General features: G+C 48.4%; 1 protein-coding gene across 4 annotated transcripts in view; it reads left to right on the forward strand.

Annotated features, from left to right (window-relative positions):
- The window catches only part of LOC132910091 (uncharacterized), a 258,457-nt gene that overhangs the window by 146,409 nt on the left and 90,523 nt on the right, over window positions 1-21,525 (forward strand). For all 4 annotated transcript variants that reach the window (XR_009658683.1, XM_060965536.1, XM_060965537.1 and 1 more), the window contains exon 6: window positions 15,820-16,009. Coding sequence is in view for 3 of the 4 variants with exons in the window: in XM_060965536.1 (XP_060821519.1) it covers window positions 15,820-16,009 (190 nt within the window). In the remaining variant the exon portion in view is untranslated. The remainder of the gene's footprint in view (window positions 1-15,819; window positions 16,010-21,525) is intronic.

Here is a 21,525-nt window from a genome sequence, read left to right on the forward strand (position 1 = left end):
AGGTGAAGTTCTTTCGAGGTCGAGATGTGTCGGCGATCGAGCTCACGTTTTCACGAAGGCAGAAAGAAGAAGGACCGCTTCCTTGCCCGAACACAGAAAGGCTCAGGTCACTCCCTCCGTCGAACCACCTTTGGCAGTCGATCGAGCCCATTCAGGTTGAACCGAAGCGCGGGCCACCACCGATTACGGACTTATTTATCGGTCCTATTGTCCTCTCGGTTTGATCTCCGGATTCTCCCCGACCCCCAAGGCCGCGTCAAAGACCCGACGTCCTTTCTTTCCCGTCGCGACATATTACCTTTCGCGTTCGATCCGATCGTCGGCCGCTTTTCTATCCGCGTCGGTTTTCGAGTCTCTGGTAATTTGTCAATCGCCTTCGGCCCCGACGTTGTGCTACCTTAAATCAACGTTATCTTTTCGCTGACGTTTGAGAAAACGTCACTCGACATTAGAGACCGCGAGCGTTCGCCCCGATTTTTCCAGTGATTTTTCGCCGTCCCGGAGGTAAAGCACTCCCGTCACGAAGACACACGCAAAGAGACGACATCACGTTGAAACGATAGTGCGTTTCTCGCGAAGGTGGAAACAGACTCCGGATTCTTCACGGAAGGAGATACAAGCGAAGAGCTTTGGCCGGGCCTGATGGTAGAAGCTGGTCGAAAAAGTCTTCCTTTCCAGAGAAATTACATCTCCGGTTTATACATAGCGGCTAGATGAAAGTCAACTCGAAATGCATCTTGGATGTATAGAGGGGGAAAAGAGGATAAGTCCACCGAAACGGCCAATGGCTTTTCAGCCAGCCCTTCTTTCCCTCCTTTGGAAAACCGATATCCGCTGAAAGAGGTGTCTGTGGCACGTTTCTTCACTGCCGGTGTATATCTGGACGCCGATGCAAAGTGCACAAAAGCGGCGAAACGTCGTTGGAAATAGCATTTTACAAGCCGCTCCCGATGTACATCCATTTGTATTCGTTCCTCTCCCTTTCTGGTACTCCCGTCCACAGCTGGGGCTGCGTTTCAAGGGGGAGGATACAAAGCACGCGTATGTGCGTGTGTATACAGAGGTCGTGATAAAACATCGAGAACGATACGAGAAAAGCGTCTTACGGTTACCGATGCCTCTTGTCCGATTCCTGGACACAAATCGCTCTTATTCCCCTCGTCTCGGTGATTTATCGCGTGTTTGCTTCGTCCTGACCACTGAGATTTCACGGATTTCGGCGATAACGAGTAGTAAGACTTTCGTATCCCCGAAGAAACTTCTTCGACCGATAGCACCTTTAACAGGCAAACTCTATCGTCTGCATAATCTACAATGACCAACCCGTTTTCCTCGGCACTCGACCGTGGCCATGACCATGAATCTTTGTCGAGAATTCATTTTCCTCGAGCAGAGACAGCTTAATCCGGCCAGGGTTGCCGCACGAATAGCAAAACGGCGAGCAAAGAACAGTAAGAAGGAGAAGAAGAATAAGACGGTCGGAAGTTTCTTAATTATGCGAGTGCGTGGCTGCCGAGGATAAGCCTCGAGGTTGAACCGGTGTTCGTCCTCTCGCACGACGTCTCTATTTCGGCCCTCTCCTCTCACCTCGACTCTTCTCTACGTGACGTGCACGTTGAACGTCCGACATTCATCGCTCGATATATACCTCCAGGGGGTGGAGGAGGTCTGATCTCACGTCCCTGTCGCACTCGGCAACGTCTCTTTGGCCATCCCTCGTCGCGTCGCAGCTCCTCCTTTGAGGAGCCTTCTTCATCGTTCACCCTCGCTCGCCTCGATCCATCTCTATATAGCTGCCCAGGCTTTACCGTGCAGTCGCTCAGTTGCGTGGCACCACCGGTATGGAAATAAGATCGATAGTATTGTTTCGCGGTTTGCACCGCGAAATTGGGTCGTATTTTATTTGTTGGGAACCCATCAGGACTCGGAACGCGTCCTCCTCGTCCCTTCCTCGCGACAGTCACGGGGGACACCGGGTAACCCCCGTACACGCCCTGATTTATTGATCGCCGATCGCGCCTTTCTTTCTTGATATTCATGATACGATTGCTTCCTGCCTATTTTCCGCTCAAGGAGGAGACCGTTCTCCCCTTCGAAGAACTATCGTTCGAATCATTGGCCACGTGGGCGATTTCGATTATTTTTACACGCAGTTGCGTGCTTCATCCATATGCGTTCCACGAGGCTGCTACGTGTTTACGTGTTTTATGGGAAAATTCATTACCAAGCAAGGAGCGGTGCTACCTATAAAATATTAGGAGACGAAAGTGTTTCTTACAGGAGCACACGAGCGGTTAAATTTTACAAGTTGGTTCCGAGGTTGGCAGAGGTGATGAAAGTACAACAAGAGGCGCGACACTCGCAGAATCATCGAATTACCAGGAAAACCGGCTCCTCGCGAGATGTATCGTAAAATCTAGATGAAAATTATGGGGAAACGAGGCGAGCTACGTGCTCGTCATATTATTCAGAGCGAACAAGAGGGCGAGAATGCGCGTGATGGCGCACGGACGAAACAAATACAAAGACACAGATGGGAAAGAGCGTGACTATCGCGTCTATTCGTATTACGTTATGTCAAAGCCAACGCATCCATCATACGACCGCTGACACGTCGCGGCCTCTTTTTCACCCATGAACATGCGCGCGATGGCACGCACACACGCGTAAACGCGCGTGAAACACGCCGATCCTCGGCTCCTCCCCGGGGACGGCCGCGTTGTCAGACAACCCGCTGACATGACCTCCAAGGTGATGCCACCACGCTTTCAGGAATATTCGCAGCAACGTATTTCTCCGCGACGCGGTAATTTCATCCTTGTCATCGGCCAACTTTTCTTCCTACTGAGACTCAAAATTGCGGACACGTTGCCGACTTTTTTCTCATTTCTGTAATGCTTCGTTGGTTCGGTAACTATATGCGTGTAAAAATGAATTACTATATATTTCGTGGCATTAGCACGAAACGGGGACGAGGGAGTGGCGCGTTGAAACGGTTTCGATTAACGAAGTCGGTGCAAACACGCGGCTCCGGTGCCCTCGAGTCTCTTTGAAAAATGAATTACGAGCGAGGGCGAGGCGACACAAAGACGTCGGACAATTTTAATTCGAGGATCGCGGAGCATCTCGTGGCTCGTAACTCACGCCGTTTGCGGCGCCACTAAAGATATTTTAATTGTTCGAAATTTACCATACCGGTTCTTTGATCTGTCCGTGGCGACCGAAATGGTCGACGATTCCTAACGAAAACGTTATCCTTCTTTTTTCACCAAGGTAAACCACCGGTGGCTTTAAAAAAAGAAGAAAACAGTGTCGAAGAGATTAAGAAGCTGCTTTACGTCCAATCTTCTTCCTCATCCAATCCACTGCAATACGGTCCTCTTTTTGCGTCAGTAGATTCGGTCGTGATTGGCAGGACGAAGAATCCTCTTTCGCGCAGGTTCGTTAACAGGCCGCCAGCGGCAGGGATCGGATTATTCCCAATTATTTCGCGTCCGTTCATCGACTTGGCGATAAACGGTCGGCCACGTATACCCAACGTGAAGTACTACCGGGCGACAATTAATCGCGCGTATTACGCAAACGAGCCAGGGATTGTTACGCGACCGTCGTACAAAAAAGAGTGCACTCGAGGGAGAGAGCGTCCCCTTTGATGTCGCGACTCTCTCCATTATCGACGCTACTCGGAGACATCGCGATCAAAAGTAGACCGCGGGCTGTGTTTCAACGATGGCCGTACGAACGGTTTTACTCTCGCTTTCGCGCGAGTTGTTGAGAGAAAGTAAACGCTCGCGAATTTCACTCGAGGCAAGAAAGCTCCTCCGTTCTTTTAACAGCAAAACACGATTTGCGCGTCGCAACCATAAGCTAATCGTATCTAGAAGAAACCTGACCCAATGTCCAAGTTCTCGAAAAACTCGAATAACCAAAGCTCTGCGCAAAAAGGGTTTGGAGGACGTCTGTCTACCAACGGTGTAGCCTCGCGTTTTCCGCCTGAGACAGGAGCCGAGAAAACAAGTCGTTGCGCTGGTTTAATTACTGATGTAAACGTAAAGAGGTACCACGCAATCCTCTTAGAGCGCGTGCCGTGCTGACCATTTCCTCTCTTCGCGGCGAAGTCACGCGGAGCAGCAAGCGAGGAAGATCTTTGTTGTCCGGGAGTGTGTGTGCAAGCAGACGGGCTCTCGGGCGAAGGACGAGGGACGGCGGGATGCGAGCCTGTACGTAAGCCTTCTCGAAACTTGGCGAATACTTGGTTGAAACACGAAACTTCTTGCATCGAGTGAATGTTGGATGAAAGACGGAAGGGATAAGACGAGAAGGTGGCGGCTGTGGCAGCGAGAGGGACGAAGGGAGCAGAGCCAGAGGGGATCTTCTGCAAGAAGTCGAGGCTCGGTGCTCGCTGTTGCCGCTACCGTTTACTCGCTCGCTCGTTCGTCTGCATTGGTTTCCGTTGCTACGTTCCAGACTGCGTATGGACAGCTCGAAAGCTGTCTGTACCAGCTCGTGCCTCTCCTCGCCACAATTTCGCTATTGCCTCTCCGGTATACAGATGCATCCCTCTATTTGCCTGCCACCACTCCGGCGCAGCGTTCTTCGATCTTCCACGTGCAATTCTACGGGCTGATGAAACATGCTGCTCCGCGGCCTCTTGCTCCCTGTGTCCGCGGTCTAAGTTTTGTATTATCAAGTCTGCCCTGTTTAAAGTTTCTTCTTAAGCTCGATAGTATTGAGTCTACGGATTACCGATATCATAACGACGGTAATTCACGTCGTGACAGATATGCCAGTCGCAAATACCGGTCGTAAAAACCGTAACTGATCGCCGGTTCGACGAGAATTTATAGTCGGTTCTGTTACACCAGGTGAAGAACGGTACTGCACCTGTCATCTACACACCGGCCGGAACGTTAAATGAAGATGAATGACGACCGGGTAGCTCGCGATGCAAAGATGTTCGTGGCTGATCGGCGCGTATCTTATGATCGCGCGATACGCGGCTATCGATCGCTGGGGGTTGCTCGTAAAGTCGAAGCTTACGATTAGAGGCGGAATAAACGGGTAGAGGCGCTTGTCTCGCGTGTATTAACGCGAATGGAACAGACCTGACGGCTGATGGTCGAACTAACCGGGTTCCGAGCTCAAGCTGGGGCTTTTGAAGTCGCATAGTTTCCAGTGCTGGCACGCAGACATTGCGTGTCCATGAGGACTTCACCGTGTCGGAGAAAGGGATGGACGACGGGGTAGAGCGGTGGTGGCGGGTGCAACTACGACCGTTTGTCGTCACGTACAGCACCGGCTACGTGAATAGTTTGCAAATTAAGATCGCGTACGCAACGTTGAACGCTCGGACCACGTTAACCAGGTGATAGTCACGACAGGACACTAAGGGGATTGATTTGCTCGGTTGTTCCTAGTAGATGATTTCTTTTGAATACAACGATAGTTTGACAAAATGTGGAAAGGAAGGTAGTTCAATTTGAGGATGTTGTATTATAAAAGAGACAAAGGATGTCGTAGCGGAGGTACTAAAGCCAGAAGAGTTTAATCGACCGATTTCATTTTACGAGAACGCTCGATATTATTTTGAAACAGTCCCGGTGCTAAGAAGAAATTGCATTATACCGTTGGATATCGACAAAGACGTTACTAAGCTCGAATGGCACTTTCCCTATATTTTCCATTTCATGCTCTCTCTTTCTTCTCTTCCTCCTTCCTTAATTTCTTTCTCGTTTTGTCTCGAAGCCTTTACGACCTGGCAAAGGAAGAAGAGTTTGTAGACCACGTGGTCCGGATTTTTTTACCTCCATCTGCCGATTTCACCTTTATAGCTACAAACAGGTTTAATGAAACAAAGAAACAGGTATTTACAATCTACTAGAATATATATCACGCTTCGCAAATACCTACGTTTATACGTGCGATCATCGATAAACAACTGACATCGACGCGTATTTGTTTCCACTTTTATCCTCATCTCGTACAGACAATTCATACAGATTCGTTTCTCTTGTTCACTCGTTGCTAAATCATCCAACTGATCAGCGTCTATTATCGAACAGATGTTAAAGTGAATAGTGTTTCTCGTACAAACGTTATCAGCCAAGATGAGTGGAGATCGCGTCGTGAATCGAGCTCAGGCGCCCGTTCGAAGAGCGAGCACCTGTCGGACTGCATTTGGCTTCAACTACTCAGAAGGCAGCCGCGGCTGACCGCAACAACGTCTATACTACTGCTGGTTGCGGCGTCCTGTTACATTGTCGGTGCGGCGAGTTGGATCCCGGCAAAGTCTGTCCAACCGACTCCTTAGTCAGGATCTCGAGGGAAATGGACGACGTCTCGGCAGGTAATTGCGCGAAAGCCAGCGAGCAAAGAGGCGAAGGAAGACGACGAGGAGGAGGAGGAGGATGAGGATGAAGAAGGAGACAGCCGAGAAGAGAACGCGAGGATGGAGTGGAAAAGTGTATTATCGGAGACGTCCCGGTTCCAGTTCGCCCGGGGTAGCATTAGAGATATTACACGGGGTCTCGAGTAGCATTAAGGGTCATGTTATATTTCGCGGCCGCGACGGCGAATCTCTGAAGAGAAATTCCGCGTGGCGGTAAGTCGAGCAGGCGTCCCGAACGTCTCTCAATAAGCGCGATGGAACCATAAATATTAGCGCGGCGGCATGACGGGTATCCTCGCGAAATTTCCACGAGCTTTCCATACAACAACGGAGAACGATACGTAAACAGGGAGGAAATATTTTTATGGATAATACGCTTTAGTTCGCGTTCAATATCAGCGTTACGATACGAGACGCCTTACCAAGTTGGGATGAAACTGGGCGTGTACCGAGCTTCGTCTACTAGAAGAAAAAAAATACGTCGGTGTCGTCTCGCGTCGTGACGTTTTATCGACTTGCTGGTAGAAGATTAAACTGATGGAACGCCGTGAGGAAGGGAGGCAGCGGAAACCGGAAAAGAAAACCCGAGGAATGAGAAGAGAGAAACATGATCTCTCGCGGTCGAAGCCTGTGTTTTCGCTTTATTACTCGGAGATAAATGTTAACGAGTCGGACGTATTAACGCTGTTTCATCGTATTCGTAATATTGTACGTCTCACGGACCAGTAGGCGAACGTGGCGAGCGTTTAGCTGTCGCCCGAACGGCTATAAACTCTTCGGTGCAATCCACCAGGTTCCTTGGGTTTAGTGACTCGCGTTACTTGCCACAGGTACGTAGTGTCATATTTAAGTGCACCGTAACTCCGGTAACCCTTGAAGATTCCCTTTACAAGTTCGAGGAGCGACCTAGCTACCGGAAGACAAACGAGCGTCGTTCCGGCAGAGCGTATCGGGCGGTGGAGGTTTTCCAAATCAGCACGCGTCGCCTGTTAGTGGAACGTTACGTTTCCGTGTCGGTCGCTGGTAACAAGAAGGAAACTCGCGCTAATACTTTCGTCACGAAACAGGCAAGAAAATGGGACGATTATATGTCAGGCAAGATGAAATGGAACCGTAATGGTTGCGTTTGTTCGCTTCGCGTGTTCGATTGTGAACGTACGAGGCACCAAGGCGATTCGTAAGGAATTAAATGGAAACAGGGATAGGCTAAGTTGCGACGTTACTCGAGATTCTCTATAGTCATAAATCTGACGAACCTTGAGATTCAACGAACGTAAAATCTTTCGAAAGTCTCGAGGCGTTGCCGGAGGTAATTTACAGAGCGTTTCACAGGCATCGATAGTTGCCCGATAGCGAGACTTTCTATAACCTCGATCCACACCTACGCGAATATTTTACCGCTTTAACATCGCGCGCTACCTTCCCCAGACTGTCGATAACGCGAAATTTCATGGCAGCCCGTATAGAACGCGTGACTTCTCCCCCGCGACTATGCCAAAGTCCTGTCTGACATTTTTAAGAAATTCCTCACCGTCTTACCTGGGTCCCTATCCCTCTCCCTCTCCCTATCCGCCGTTTTCTTGCCGTCGCTCCCGGCTGACATTATGCTAACCAGACTCCAACCCCTCGATATTTCGAAGCTTCGACGCTTCCTCGTGATCTACGAGCTTGCTATCCCCTCTCCCTCGTTCCGCTTTTTCGCTTGTTAACGTGTTCCTCGCGTAGACGAGCACCGACTAGTCGACGAACTCGCGCTCCCTACGGGAGTATTCGAGAAATCGAATCGGAGGCAGCTTTGCCAGTTTCGATTTATTATCTTTAACCCAGAGCTAGTTGTTTTCCTTCCTCGTCGCGTGGACCGTTCAATGTCTTGCGGTCGATATCTGCCACACGAGAACAGTCTGGCACGAAGTTAGTCTTCGCAAAGTTAATCTTCTTCGTGTTTATGAATTTTATATCACACGGTGTCAAACTACCGTACGATCTTTCCAATGTTCTCTAACTTTTTACGGGTCACAGGAACGATAATCGACGGGTTAACATCTTGATATCGAGCGGAACTTCCGGCAACGATATGATTTATTTTGAGGGATTCGGTGCTCAGACGTGTTCCTGTCATGCGCGTGGCATATTTCAGCGTTATTTCGGCGACGGAAATTCGATACGCGCCGTCGCGTCGTCGGGACAGCGAAATCGGAGCGATCGTCGCCCGTCGACGTCGGTTTATCGAAAATTTATTCGTCCCACCGACATGTGACTGGCTCTCGCTTTGAAGAGAACCGACAGCCAACGAGCATCGTCACTGTTGACAAATGAAAGTTACTCGATATTGCGCCAATAAAATTCTATCCACCCAATAAATGCCCGGTCCCTTCAAACAGCGACGCGCGCGCTCCAAGAAATGCACCCCTTCGGGCACGACCTTTGCGCCACGATTTTTCCTCCTATCTGCTACCAACGAATAACAATTTTCACGTCGTTTCGCTTTTTACTTATCGTAATAATACGTAACAATCTACATTTTCGCTACGCAATCTAAAAAATAATTATCTTTCTTATTGAATCGTGAACGTGTTTCAAATTGAACCTTGACGGGAAACTGCGAAATTGCTTGGTAAAATACGTTTTCGACGTGACGAACGGGCCGCGTAAAGCTGTCGTAGGTGAAATTCGCGAAGACGCCGGAAAGTTGAAGCGAAACGAGCTCGCGAACGGAACACCACCGTTTCTGGACCGGAAGGTTTTACGTCGCCGTGGTAAAAGGCCAGGCGAATCCCCAGGTGCATTCATATTTCTCTGGGCTACGCGGCTACGGAACTGCGCGCGCAAATAACTCTTCCGGCAAGTTTCCGCGAACTTGCGAACGCTTGTTCGCTGCTTGGAAGGCGCCGCGAGTATTTACATAGTCATTTGCAGCAGCGATGCGCGTTTTCCGTCGCTAGAACCGTGTCGAATCGTTGATCTTCCGTCGACCATTAGCCGTTCCGGGGAATTGTCGAACATTTTACGAGTCGCGGTTTCCCTCGTGAATCTCAAAGTTCGAACTTTAAATTAAAGCATTCGTGCGAAACCGGTCGCCCTAACTTACCAAGTTAGTAAGTACGTAGGTACTCGATTTTCGAAGATGTGTAATCTAACGCGATTGTTTTTTTTTTTTTTTTTTTTTTTTAAGGAAGCCTACCGAATTTTTCATACTTGATTATAATTTCGCTGGAATCCTAACAGCGAAGAGTTTACGAGGCAAAAAATTAAGTTTACCCCAGCGGTGGAAAGTCTAGCAGACGACTCGGATTCACGAGTAACACGATAAGTCGTCGAATATTTCCATCAGGCGTGGTCGAGGAGGCGATCGGTAGTCGAGAACGGTTCGAAGAGAGAAAGAGAGAGAGAGAGAGGAAGAGAGAGAGAGAGAGAGAGAGAGACAGCCCTCTCGATGGCAACGGCAATCAAACTTTTCCGTAACACAAATCAGATTTCCACGGTTGCTCGCGCGTTGTCGGATCACCTCCGCTCTCCCCGATTTTCTTCCCGATCGTTGTCGTCGCCTTCTTGAATATTTATGGCCGCTCAAGACAGACGAGTCACGGATCCCCGGTAAGAAGGTACTTCTTCCATCCTGTCGTTAATACGACGAATGAATCAGGACAATATTGGAAAATTACCCGTGTAACGTGCTATGAAACGAACCGATCGTCTGTCACGTAACTGCAAGACACCCCTGGGGTCTCTCTGGACGCGAAAGCGTAACTATATTTCACAGTCCCCCAGCGGGATTACTTTTTCGCGAATCTGCCCACACCCCTTTCTTTTCCTTCCCCGCGTTGTTTCATCTCGCTGGTCCGTTCCAGTCCGCTCTGTACTTTTTCTCCATAGCCGATAAATACGCGGCTTTTTTCATTGCACTTGCCACGAGCCGGCACATCGCCCCTACCTATATATCCCCTGCACCAACGTTCGCTGCAACCAACCCCGTGCACGTCGCTGATGGACGAGGAGCCGCGCTCATCCCTCTTCTATATACATCAATTTGGCGAGTTCGCGTACGTATATACACGTAGGCGCGCGTATCGAAGGGAGCCTGGGTGATATTTTCCCTACCCCCTCCCCTCCTCCGCCCCATCATTCCACCCTCAACCCCGTCGATTTTGCCTTCCCTCGGCCGACGTTCCTTTCTGTTTCGTTCTTATCAATTCGAGCGTAATGTGTCTGCAGGATGAAACACATCGCGTTGCGCAGGATCACAAAGAGTCGGCTTTCGCTACTGAAGGACCCCGTCAAGGGGTTCGGTCCATCTGTAGCCCGCAATTTCCGCTTTTGCTTGGTCGCAAGCTTTTCGCTTCATTTTTCTTTCGGTCGCATCACGACGTCGTCCGCGAATCCTATTCTTATCGTCGGCTTTATCGGCGTATACAGGGTGCGGAATTATCGCGATTGTCAGCCCGTGAAACGAGCTGTCGTTTTGCTGCTCGCGTCAACGTCGACCTTCTTAATACGAAACCTGAATGTTTTGCAACGGATGTTCTCGAAGAATATTCTTTGACTTTTTAATACGTATCGAAATAGTATTAGGTTGTCTGAAAAGATTCTTTGGTTTTATGAAGATGCACAAAGTTTTTTGTTTTATACTATTTTGTCGAATTACGTACTATCCATTTTGTTTTGTTGAGATATAAACATCGTGATATTTCACAGACTTGGTTTCACGTTCGTATAAAGGTGCACTGTTGTAAAAAACACGTTTGCGAAAGAAAGACACTTTCCGGACAACCTAATACATTATTTTTGAAAAAATGATAGGCATATTTTATGACCAAATACTAGGAGTATCTCGTAAATCTACAAGGGATGTTAAACGATGGAAACAATTTGATCAAAGCTAGTAGCTGCAAGCAGCTGAGGCATCCTTTGCCTTTCTCTTAACGTGCCCCCACCCTGATCATTCGCCGGCATCCCGTATGATTTACGACACGAGAACGAGCACGTACGGCCATGTAAGTTAAACGGCCTTCTCACGCACGGTCCGTTTCCTGGAGTTGTTGCGAATTTCGCGTGCGATACGCTGCGGTAAGGTGCATCCGGATGGTTATTGTTCTTCGAAGAAATTTGAGGCGAGTTTCGTTACCAACCAAACGTGATTCCACTCTCCTTTTAAATTATCTCTCCTCGGTTCATCTACTTTATCGCAATGGTGGTGAATTATTTCTATTGAACCGTAAAGAGAAGATCTCTGTATCATGTAATCCGCGAAACGTTGGACAAATTGATGACTCGATTGAGAACTTTTTCACAATTTATTTCAGAATTTCAGTCGGTAGTAGTTGAGAAAGAATTTTGGCACGGTACGCGTTGAAAACTATCGATTGGAAGAGCAGATGGATGGTAGGCGTGAGGAGTATTACAGAAAGAGTCTCCTCTTGATTATCTTGAGCGTTCGAAGTGCGGATGTAGTTGGAGAGGGGGAGTCGATAGAAATGCGTAGGATGTAGAGAAAATGCGAGAGGCCGCTGAATACGTGGACGGGATTTTTCACGAATCGATTATGGCAATTCAATCAGGGACACCGAGGGCCAGAGGTGGGAGACGAGGATTTGTCGTTTCGACGCCAGCCGAACCTCCGGGATGTGGTTTATCCGAACTTCTATCCGCGCCCTCTCGGATGTTCTCCATCCATTCCGCCGGAATACTCGGTGTTTTCTTTCCGTTTCCGGGTAGCTGGATAGAGTGGAGTATGAACAAGTGGCTGGGAAGAGAGGCAGCTAACGGAATTGGTAAGTTTGTCGAACCGTCGCCAGCGTAAGTCGAATGAGAGAAACAATGGGAAATGGAAAATTGTGTGCGATTTTGAAACTATTTTCAACTTAAAAGACAAAAAATTCTACTTGCACGTGTTGATAATTTTAAACACGGTAATTATACATCGCGTGAAAAACGCGAAAGCACGAAACAGTGTTTTTAATTTGCCGAATCACGATCCTCCTCAATTACTTTAATCAATTTCGTCGCCCTGTCTTCCAGCCTGGTCGTGCCCAACCCTAAGAGAGATCATAGCAGAGAAAAAGCCGGCTGATGTATTCTCGGCGCTGTTGGGCGTGGAAGCTCGCGTGCGCGCGTCTTTTTAGAAGTTTTTAATTCCTAGCGAGCCGCGTATCAGTCGCGTCGGAGCGGTAGATATGCGACCTTGCTAACGGCCCCCGACGTTTAAAGCGCTTCGCGCCATAATTTCCTTGATTAAGCCGAGATACGTGGCGAGTTGCCAAGGAGGTTGGCCGGAGAAGGACGAAGGGCGGTCGAGGGCGCGAGTGTCCGCTCGCTCGTAAATAACATCGCGAATTAAGCGTGTAATTTCCGCGCGAATTACGAGTGTGCCTTTCTTTTTGCTCCTCGATGCTTTCGTTACGATATAAAACGGAGAAGCGAGTTCGGCGGAGGAAGGGAGGAAAAAAAATAGAGAGGAAGGAGAATGGGAGGGAAAATTTATGACCATGGCGGCGAGACGCGAGGCCCTGACGGGCTCTGTCAACGTCGGACACGGTCAGCGACGTATGATCGATGCCGCTGCAATCGGATTACGCGAACATTTTTATAGCGTTCGCCGTTTTAATGCCTTTTAACTCATTCACTTTGTCAGCGAGGGAATCAATAGCAAGTCGGAGCTGTGTTAGTACCATGCAACTAAGAAACAAATACAGTAGCCATAAAAAATATTTCCACACTATCGTATTTATTATAGCATTTATACAGCAATCAATTAGCGAAGTAGTCATTTTTACCTGTATGATTTTAAATTGGCTGCTGCTCTTACGAGGTCATTTGATTTCTTTCATAAGTGGCTAGAATTTTTCTCTCATTCGTGATATCGCAGGTGATCGTCGATTAAAGAGACATGGGAAAATGACCTCTCGTCGAAGATTGAGAACACGCGAGCACCAGTACGCATCTGTTCCTCGTGATTGATGTGTAGATTGCGTTTGCGCGATGCGCACCTGCGTCCTCCGGCTCTGCCGCTTCGTTTTCAGATTCTCGAAACGTGCTACGGCTGATGAAAGAAGCGACCGATTTTTTTCTCTTTCGAAAGGGGAGACCTTCGTGTTCGCTCGAGTATCAGGCATTTTCTTTGATGAAATTCTGCCGCGAGAAAAACCCGAAGCACTACTTGATTATATTTAGCGTGTTTGATGTAAAATACCCTCGAGCTTGTCATATTTCAAACTCGTGTCAGATCTACGACATAGCTCTACAGTTCTCTACAAGCGTCATACGCGTGTTCTTTGTGCGCTACGTGTTCAACGATATTCGTTGGAGTTTCCTTTCGCTGGAGTAGAGTCGTACTGTTCGCAACAGGTTTGTAAATGCTAATGAATCAAGGGGCTACTATATCTTTCTTTGCGATATCCTTCCAACAATATTAATTTGCCGAACAGGAGCGTCATGTTACTTTCTCTTCAAACCAGCCAAATATTAAGGAATTTAATTAAAGTAGACTGCATGGAACGAAACAGAAAAGTGACGCGTGGACGGGACTTGCTCGCAAAGTACATTTCCTCGATCATACTGTTGACTCTGACGTCTGGCTGTCGCAAAGTATCCGAAGTTTCCCTCCAGTCGAAACTTACTTTTCTCGTTTAAATATTTGACCGAGTGAAATAAGTTTCTCGCGTCCCTTCGTCTACTCGACGAGCGATCGACGGTCATCCAGGAGACTGTCACCAATTTACGAACGAGTTTTCTTTCCTCCGTTGCAACGTTGACGTCTCGATGGCTCGTCGGCGTCTCGATTATCGACATCACGATTCCGGCGAACGATCAGTCGCACGCATCGTCGAGCGTAGCTGAAAAATCGACGGTGACCGAATAAAAAGCAGGCAGTAAAAACGGTTTGGAAAATCGTTGGTGGATTCGAGCGGCGCCGATTCGTTCGTTCGGGTTTCGGTTCGTAAAATCGCGGCTGACAACTGACACCGAAGGGGACAGCAAATAATTAAAACGGGCATAAAAGTTGAAATGCCGGGGGTCCCGCCGTTCGGGGAAGGGACGAACGACGCGATGATTTCGTGGTCGCAGCTCGTTAGGATGGGCAACGGTGTCGTTGATTGGCGAGCTCAAAAACGAATAATTTTTACGATAGTCATTCGCGTGTCACAATATGTTATTGGCTCTCGTCTATCGTTTACGATACTTCATTGAAAATCAATCGTCCGTTTGAAGTCGTCGAAACAACCTCGTTTTTTATGGTCCTGCCGCGAAAATAAAAGAATAAACTATAATAGAAAATAATAGAAAAAACTATAAACTCGCTGTAGATCGTAGCGATAGTTGAACGAGTATGGTGACACTTTTATTCAGTCAACTGTACGTACTGTCCGGCACCACCAAAAATTTATTTCCACCAGCTGAACCACTTCAGCTTGGTAACGAATTTTTTACGTCCCGTCGTCGTTGTACCGTGTGGTTGCGTTAAAAAATCATGCCATCCAGTACGATTGCCAGGCGCATGATATCTTCTCGTGAGACTATTAGCCTCGGTCCATGAAGAGGCGAGGCAAACGATGCGGATTATTCGGACGAGTAATACGGCCCGGAAGTCGTGGCTGATGGGGAACGCTGATAACTGGTTCGTGTCCACCCCCGTGTTCACGGTCCTTTCTATTTTTTATGACGCCCTACAGGGCGGTTGCAAATGCTTGTACGCGTACACCGCAACGAGGACTGCGTGTACGATGGAGCGGGAAAGAAGGAGCGAGAGCGGAAGTGGGCGAGGGGCGGGCGAGAGAGTTGGCTCTCTCGTTGGTATTTCCAATTTCACAGAGCGTGGGTTAACGAGGCCCGAGGGCTGGAGAAGTTAGGGCGACCAAGCCCCTGAAACGTCCTCTATCCCCGCCAAAAGTGAGCCCTATGGTCCCAGTGTTATACCTCTTTACCCTGTTCCCTCTCTGTCCGTTCGTCTGTCTGTCTCTCTCTATCTCACTCGACCAGTTTCTGGTGGCGCACCCCTTTAAACGCGGTGCCCTGCTGCTCGCACGGGGTTCCAGCACATTACCTTCGCTGATTACCGGCCTGCCTCGCGGAGTATGTCACCCAGTCACCCTCGAGACACATACCTTCTGCAATCCAGCGACCCTTTCCTACGGCTCCTTCGTATCTTCGAGATAGGCATCGCAGGAAACGTTCGAGACGAACGAACGACCGTCTGCCGGCGCGGCGCTCTTCTCTCCTGAGATTTAAGCAGTTCCTCGATTTCACAGAGCGTGCCTTGTGTGTCTGTTCCCGGCGAATTCCATCCCGTGAAAAGTTTATTAGACACGCGAGATCGTGTGCGTTGCGCCTCCGTGATTTACTCGGTGCGTTCTTGCGAGTTAATGTGGTTTATGGTAATATCAAGGATGGATCGGTATCGCAGTATTATAATATACTGTATCTTGTTTACATTTCAGAGCAGCTCAGAAGTTAAACCTTTCATCGAGCCCCCATCGTCGACGTCGCTCCGGCGACGAGAACATCGGCTCTGACGAGCAACCAATCTTTCCGAATGGATACGCCGCCCTTCTTCTCAAATCACCTCCTCCAGCGCCTCCAGCTCTTCTGCGGAGGATAGGCGTCAAGGAGCTCACCGGTGTCGGCAAGGTAAGTTTACTTCTCACCTAAGTCATAGAGAATTCTTCGCATATATTAGCCGAACCAATGCTACCCATTCGTCAGCCAGAAAATAGTGCTTCCATGAGCCGATAGTTTAATCAGAGACAGGAACACGTGTAGTTGGTTCAAGGCGGAAAGGCTCTTGGCTTCCGACTCGTTCGTCCATCGTTCAGCTTAGAACCGCATGTGCTTGAAACGACCTCGTGGCAATCCCAAATCCATCGTATTGGATTCCACTGCAGACACGCGACCTTCTCTCTAGCTCTAGAGTATTGAAGCGAGGCCGCGTGCTCGCTCGTACAGGACGTCCAGGGTGCAGCGTGGAAATCTTGGCGAGGGCGCGCGAATTGAAATGCAGATGAGCGTCTCGCGCGGGTATAAGCCGTGGTTGCTCTCCTATCCGCTCTACCCCTTCGCCTTCCTCTTCCCGTCCTCGGTCGAATTTTCTTCCATCGCGATGCGTCCTCCTTACCGCGATTACCTGCTCGCTTGAATATTCGCCCCCGACAATGATTCACCTTCGCGTCGGATGAAATAAACTATGTTGGAATATCCACGGAGAACAGCCATAACGATATAGTTTACTGCAAACTATCCAGGTGAACCGAACCGAAACTTCGATCGTGAATGTAATCTCGTTTAGAAAGATATGTCATTATCATTTGTTCCTCGAACAACGAATCGCAGAATCGCGTTAGCGTCGTTCCAGCCTTGTTTCTTTGCTGTTGAGAAACGCACGGATGAGGCAACGTGTCCCAGATATTTCAGGAAGCCAACCAGTGCACTAGATACTAGTACGTCAAAGGGGATGCTCGTTACGCAGCGAGATGCGAACCCTTCTTCGCAGAATAAAAGCGAGCGATACGGGAGCTAGCAGCAAGCCGCTACTGCGCGTGAGCCAGTGCAACCCGGTTGGAATTGTTGAAAATTAATTCATGAGAAATGAGGGTTTGTTGTTTACCAGTCGGTAAAGCTAATTAAAACGGGGTGAAGTCGTCGAATGAGGAAGAAGACGGCTGGTAGGCGAAGAGATATACATAGAGACAGAGAGAGTTGAAGCTGTCTCCTTTAAAAGACGAGCTATATTATTTTGCAGCCGGTTGAACGTATTCCAGCTTTGTCTTTTCTCTCTTTTAGCTTCCGTCCGGTTTTCGCGCGTGTACGTGTGCGACAGCTCACGTTTGCTCGGGAAACGAGATTTCCATTGGGTTCGGTTGCACGAAGAAAAGTTTGAAAAGAGAAGTTCTATCGTCAAACGCGACACACGCGTTTCGAATCAATTAGGAGTCGAAGGCGTGAACGTACTCGAGAAAAGTCGGAAACAAATTTAGCTGGCAGTAAATTAAGTTGTAAAGGATCTTACGTTCCTCTTCTCTATACCTGTATATTCCCATTGAAGATCGCGGAAATATCGATCTTGGTTTAGTATCAATTCAACCTCTTTACCTGAAAATTTGCTTTCACTTCTGACGCGGGCACTTTAACCCGCGTAAAGGGAGGCAACTAAAATGACGGCGAATCGAGAGAAATCGAGCGAGGAACGATCGAAGTCAGGATTAGACAGGTAACGTGACAGTCGTGCGGCGATGGTAGGCGAGCTTTGCCCGCGTAATTATCGTTTCTATGAGAGACGGGGACGGCAGTATGCGCGCAGCTGTCGGGTCCGGTCGGCCACCTCACAGACAGTCGAATATTTAGTGTCTCTATGAAGAGAGTAATTAAACCGGCCGTTGGCGCGTCTAATACTGGCCAAACGTGGCTTTGCTTTGGCTTTCTGCTCGTGTAGTCGCGAGTCGTCTCTGCCGCGACCGGTAGCCAGATTCGCTGCTTCTCTCTCGCGTGCAAGCGTTTTACAGGATGCAAGAGACTTTAACGGTACTCCTCTGGTCGTCTGTCAGTCTGTCTGTCCGTACCGTTGCCGTCGGTACTTTCGAGTCGCGCTGTCGGCTTCCAATTTGGCTTCCAGCCGATGCGACAAAGCTGTGTTCTGGTTTCATCATTTAAGTATAAACTCCTGTTTCGGCTCCATGGCATCATCTTCCGAGCAAATTGCGCGCTGGTTCGCGTGCAACCAAACACGTTCGTAGTTCCTGAACGATCTTCCTTTTTTCTTGTTAAGATCGTCGATATCCTCGTTCGGTTGCGGTGAAATAGACGAATTCATTGTGAAAGAGAAATGGAACTTTTTATCGTATAATTGTCGTAAATTGGAATGGATAAAAACGTAAGAAAGGAATTTATCGATTACAATTTAATATGAATGTTCGTCGCTCCCGAAATCTTTTTCTCGTTGAAACGGAGCGATGAAGAGGTCGAGCCGGAGGCTGGGACTCTCAGAAGGTAAACATTGTGATTTCCGGCGAATCTCGATCCAATATGCGACCCGTGTGGCCTCAATCTACGAAAGAAAAACCATGGATGGGCAGATTGGACAGGACGCTGGCGCAGCCGGGGAAGATTCAGCCTCCGAGTCGGACAAACGCAAAGTCAATAATCCATCGGTGGAAGGAAAAGAGAGGAGCGTGATTTTTATGGGCTCGTACGACCGTGTACCAACAATTTTCTCTTTTTCCTCGAGGCTGGTTCACCGATGTGAAAGAAGGACGAGCGCACGAGAGACGAAGAGACGGAAAATGGTAGTCGGGTTTGCGGCCAGTGCCGCGAGAGCCGGGCGAAATGAACCGTGATCAGGCCGATGCTCGTAGTTCCCATTCTGGAAACAAGCGGGAATTCTCTTACGAACTCGATCACCTCTAAGACAAAGAGACGAGAAAGAGGGCGAACTCGCGCGCGTGCTTCGTATGTGGAAACCCCTGTTCATGGCACTCGACTCGCCGGAAAGGAACAACGGGGGTCGGAAATGAACGCCGGGAAATGAAGTTTTAAAGCCGGACGAGTGGAACGCAGTCGCGATCGAGACGATTCGTTTTGCACCGATGGGAAATATTTTTTAATCTCATTCCTGGCCCGCACAGTACGTTCTCGTCGCAGTACGATCGTAAAAGAAACGGGGAAAACGGAAAAACCTTTCCAGATAAAGTTTTAACGATGAGATATATTTTTTGCGTTATTAGGAACTTTCATCGAAAATAATTTCATTACCGAGATGTTTTACCCTAGTTGAAAAATTTTCTAATTTTTCCTCAAATGTACGCGGTCCTCCACTTTGCTAAAGTTCTCAAATTTAATCTGTTTCTGTACGGTCCATCAGTCCGAACGAACATAGCTACCTTTCCAATTCGGTCGATTTAGACAAACGCTTCCCATTTTCCCGTACTTTGTTAACGAAGTTTGTTAACAACGCGCGACGAGCTTCTGGTCGAGTTCGTTCCAATCAGACGCGGTAATTCGTTTCTCCGTAGGATTATTCCGACGACGAATGGATCGAATTTTAGCGAGCGAATCGACCCAGCGGAGAAGCAAGGGGGCCAATCGCGGGTCGCGAATAGGGGAGATAGATTTATAGGGGAGAAAGTGACCGTGGACGCGCGGCGCGGAAAGTTTTCCCCCGGAAATCATTTCGCTAATTCGAGAGAATCGACGCGTACGGGGGAACGGCGTCCCGTCACCCTGGGAAAAGGAAAGTTTTATGGGCTGTTCGATGCGTCTCGACTACCACTTACCACCCTCGGCATTATTCATTTATTAATAGCCCATTCGCGGCTCTTCTCTCCCTTCCTTCTCCTCGACAGACAGATTTTTCCTCCGAGAGTATTTCCTTAATAGGTTCTTACATATTTTCAATGGTAATAAAAGAAAATACAGCATCTATTGCCACAGGATGGATCGATCGATCGCAGTTATTCGTAGCGTGCCCTGGAGATAGACGCGAGGACATGCGCAATTTGATCGAGGAAGCTGCTGACCAAGACGCGTCGCGGTCAGTGGCTTAAACCCGCGCGTTTGCTAGGGTTTATTGAAATGTCCGGTCTTAGGTGGCCTCTGGTCCCTCTTCGGGTTCAAGATGGGAGAGAGTTGCCAAGGGAGAAACCCTCTCTGACCTCGGAATACGTAATGAGGACTTTTGATTTTCCCTGAGCCATGACCCGTAGGATGGAACTTTAGTTAGGTGAGTCCTGACCAATTGTGCGTATTATTGGACTCGAAAGGATATCGATGATTCGTCTCGTTTTATGAATATCCTGCGGTATTTTAAAATTGTTTCTAAACGAATTTTGTCTTCGGAAGAATCGTTTCGATACGATAAATTATACAACGAAAAATGACTGTCTGGCGAGGTTCTAATTCGATTTTAGGAGATTCCGCTCTAATAGAGCGCCATAACAAACTCAGGCCGAATGGGGTTATTTTAATAATGAATTAATCCGAGGGGCGTTATAGGCAGTGAGAAGACCGACATAGGGGTGTTTGCGGACGGTCCGTAGGGAGCATGGGTACCGCGTGGCCCACGTGGTACCCACAGGATAATTGGAGGTCACTGCGGTTTTAGGGACTCCTCCGGCCCCTTCTGAACCGTTCTACGTAAACCCTTACGTACGGGCCAGTATGTACGGCAGTTCGACTGCTGGCATTATCCGGATTCCTGATTCGCTTTGCTGCATAATAATTAAGGATTTTGCGTGTCGTGATAGAGTGCTGTGCTACCGCGCCGGCGGCACAAAGCAGCTTGGTCGAAGGGAACCTGGCTACGATCATCGCGGTCGAACTACCTTTGGTCAGATTGCCTTCCTAACGATCATCGGCGAGTGAACGTTTCCTAGAAACCCGAACGGTAAATACACAATCACCGATACGTTTTAATCCCTTGGATTTCCTTTGAAGAATATAGTGCACTTGTCTGATCAAGTCCGACCTTATCTCCTGGGATACGGTATCTGTCAAGCAACAAACAAGGTGCCTGACAAAGTCTGTTATCGAAATTGCTAGACAATGTGGCGTGAATTTGGCAGAGAAAGTGACACAGCGTGAACAAAGGATGTAAGGAGAATGTGTGGAGGATAATTACGCGCACACCTTTTGGACTGTCGTTTTTCAGGCCTGCGGGACCGTCGTTGCTGCGATGTAAATATAGCTCGACACCATGACGACCAAACGGCCGAAAAGCGTTTAATTAGCGAACGAGGTTTGATCGGATTTCAGTGGAGGTGCAATTAAATTGGCGGACAGACGAGTGACAGTAGCTAGGAGGAAACGAGCCACGGAATTATTTTGTTGCTGGCCCGTTGAAACTATCGATCGTCGGTTATCGTTTCGGTCCCTTCTTCCTTCGCGTTCTCCAGCGATGCGCAAATTTTCCAAGTTCGCTCCATTTACTATCTCATACGGAAATCCGGAAATATACGCGATCGAACAAGCAATGGAGAGTCAATTAATCAAATAGCATGTATCAAACCATTGAAAATCCGCTCGATATTGCATATCAAGTTTCCTCTGTTTTCGCGTGTATTAACGTCGCTCCATTATTCGATCACGTTGGCTCACTATTTCTGGTCTTATCTACTCGTCGGTGAATTCGTATTCATTTAGAATTCGCGCATGAATTC

The sequence above is a fragment of the Bombus pascuorum genome, chromosome 8, assembly GCF_905332965.1.
Source record: "Bombus pascuorum chromosome 8, iyBomPasc1.1, whole genome shotgun sequence".
Classification (NCBI taxonomy): Eukaryota; Metazoa; Arthropoda; class Insecta; order Hymenoptera; family Apidae; genus Bombus; species Bombus pascuorum.